Here is a 2,336-nt window from a genome sequence, read left to right on the forward strand (position 1 = left end):
TAGGATCGACCACTCAAGACTAGCTAGCGCGGACGCGCGACTGCGCGTTCGGGTCCGCGCTGCTTTAGTAGTACCGACTAGGACTACATAACCTAATATATCTCGCCCATTTTTAAGACACTGGCGTGTAATTCGAGGGTGATTCGGCTGCTATTTCTAGCAGGCCGACTGAAAACGTAGAAGTTCCCTTGTTGACTCGTGTCATAGTATTGTTGTTGTTTTTTTTAATAACAAGGTCACACACGAGAGCGTAGTCCCATGATCAAAGACGTTAGTCAGTTGGCATGGTATATCTAGGAATACATAATACTTTGTATCATTCCTTCTTTAGGACTGTCGGGTGCGATTTGAGGAGAAATTTAATATTTTTAGCTCCTAGAGCGACGACGTTATGCCGTCTCGTACGATTGTAAATTGTGACTATTCTACACATGTGTAAATACAAATACATACATATGTACGTAAGACATAGAGAAAGAGAGAGAGAGAGAGACAGACAGGGAACGAGAGAGGGAGTAAGAGAGTCAGAGAGAGGGAATTAGGGAATGAGGTAAGAGAGAGAGAGATAAAGCTAGAAAGTGAGTGAGGTAAGAGGCAGTAATTTCTTAGGCACAAGGCCATGCAAGTTTAATTCATGCCGACTCCCCACTTACCCTCTCTTATTCTCTCTCTCTCTCTCTCTCTCTCTGTTCCCCCTTCAACAAACCATTCAATGTTGTATCTTCTTTCTCTCTCTCTCTCTCTCTCTCTCCGTCTTCTCTATCTCTTCCCTTTTCGTTCTGCCGTCACTCCCCTTTCACAAAATTATACTTGTCTTCGTCAACATCATCAGCATTTATTACTGAAGTAAAACATATATATATATATATATATATATATAAATATGTATATATAATCTGCGAGAGAGAGTCAAAGTGTGTGAGCTATCCTGCTTACCCACTACCAGTCAAGTATATATAGACAGAGGATGATGCGTTGCCAGTCGGCGATAAGTTAGACGACAAAAAAGAAAAAAGAAGAAAAAAAAGGAAGAAAATAATAATTTTAATCTCCCCCCCCCCACGCCACCTACGTTTAATTGTAACGACAGTGATTGTAATATCATGATAACTGTGACATTCGGACTTGTTACGCTTTTCACAACTTGATTTTGGAACTTTAACACTAACCAAATCGATGGATCCTGACGGTAAGTGATAATAAGAAAAGTGACTGGAGAGAGAGAGAGAAATTCATCCATACACATACGTATATATACACATTGACACATCCATCCGTACATATACAGTTCTGCGATTATGTATACAAACGCATGTGCACGTACACACACATATGAATATGTATATACATTTAGAAAGAGAGAGAGAGAGAGAGAGAGAGAGAGGGTATGAAATGAAAGGGTGGGTTGTTACATACAGAGATGAGAAAGGTGACGTTGTGCAGATAGAGAGATGGATAAACAGAGGAGGAAAAAAGTAGGTATCTAGATTGATGATAGTGTTAGGTAGTTAACGAGTGGGATGTGTGTAGTTAGAGCAGAAATAGATAGAGAGAGAGACAGAGACAGAGAGAACGAGAGAGAGGGTCTTGTATATTCGTTACTTATTTCATGTCGAAGATTCTTGGATTCTTGAAAAACTTTCTGTCGCCTTTCTTAGTCATCACATTTGTTGGTTTTTCCTCTCTTTTCAACAACAGCAGCAAAAGTTCTAAATGAATTTCTGCAACTATATTTTCTTGATTATACCAATATATGAAGTGTTTTTAATTCAAAACAACAAAAACAAAACAGAGTTGCTTACTTAAAATAATTGTTGGCTACACATATGTGTGTGTGTATGTGGAAGAAGGGTATTTATAATTTCTTTTCGGTGTTGGGTGATGGACAAACTTTAAATTAGTGCTTGGTATCAGGGTGTGTTTAATCTATTTACATATTTAATTTGGCTTTTGATTATGGCACAAGCTTAAAAAGTGGATTGGGGATGTGGTTGGTTAAACAGGATTTCCACTACTTGACTGATATTTGTTTATCGATTTCCATATACTGACATAATAATTATAAGAAACTATCGTATTATCTATTTTATATATGTGTGTGTATATATATCTATATATCTATATCTATATCTTAATGTTTGTTTTTTATGTCGAGTTATAATAATTTACAATAATTTATATTAAACTGAAGGATTACTCTATAATACTCTCTGAAGAGTACCTATTCATTATTCTTTTACAAGAACTGTTAGGTTTAGCAAGCCGAAAACTTCGAAGTCACTCTCAACAGTATTCGTGTAAAAGAATTATGTGTACTATATATATATACATATATA

The 2,336-nt window shown here is 36.6% G+C and overlaps 1 protein-coding gene across 1 annotated transcript in view; it reads left to right on the forward strand.

Moving 5' to 3' along the window:
• The first annotated feature begins 685 nt into the window (after positions 1-685).
• LOC106869717 (FYVE, RhoGEF and PH domain-containing protein 6) overlaps positions 686-2,336 on the forward strand; it is a 148,571-nt gene continuing 146,920 nt past the window's right edge. The window contains exon 1 of the mRNA XM_052971634.1: positions 686-1,189. Coding sequence (XP_052827594.1) covers positions 1,177-1,189 — 13 coding nt within the window. The 5' untranslated portion in view covers positions 686-1,176. The remainder of the gene's footprint in view (positions 1,190-2,336) is intronic.

Source organism: Octopus bimaculoides, chromosome 11 (genome assembly GCF_001194135.2).
Source record: "Octopus bimaculoides isolate UCB-OBI-ISO-001 chromosome 11, ASM119413v2, whole genome shotgun sequence".
NCBI classification, from domain to species: domain Eukaryota; kingdom Metazoa; phylum Mollusca; class Cephalopoda; order Octopoda; family Octopodidae; genus Octopus; species Octopus bimaculoides.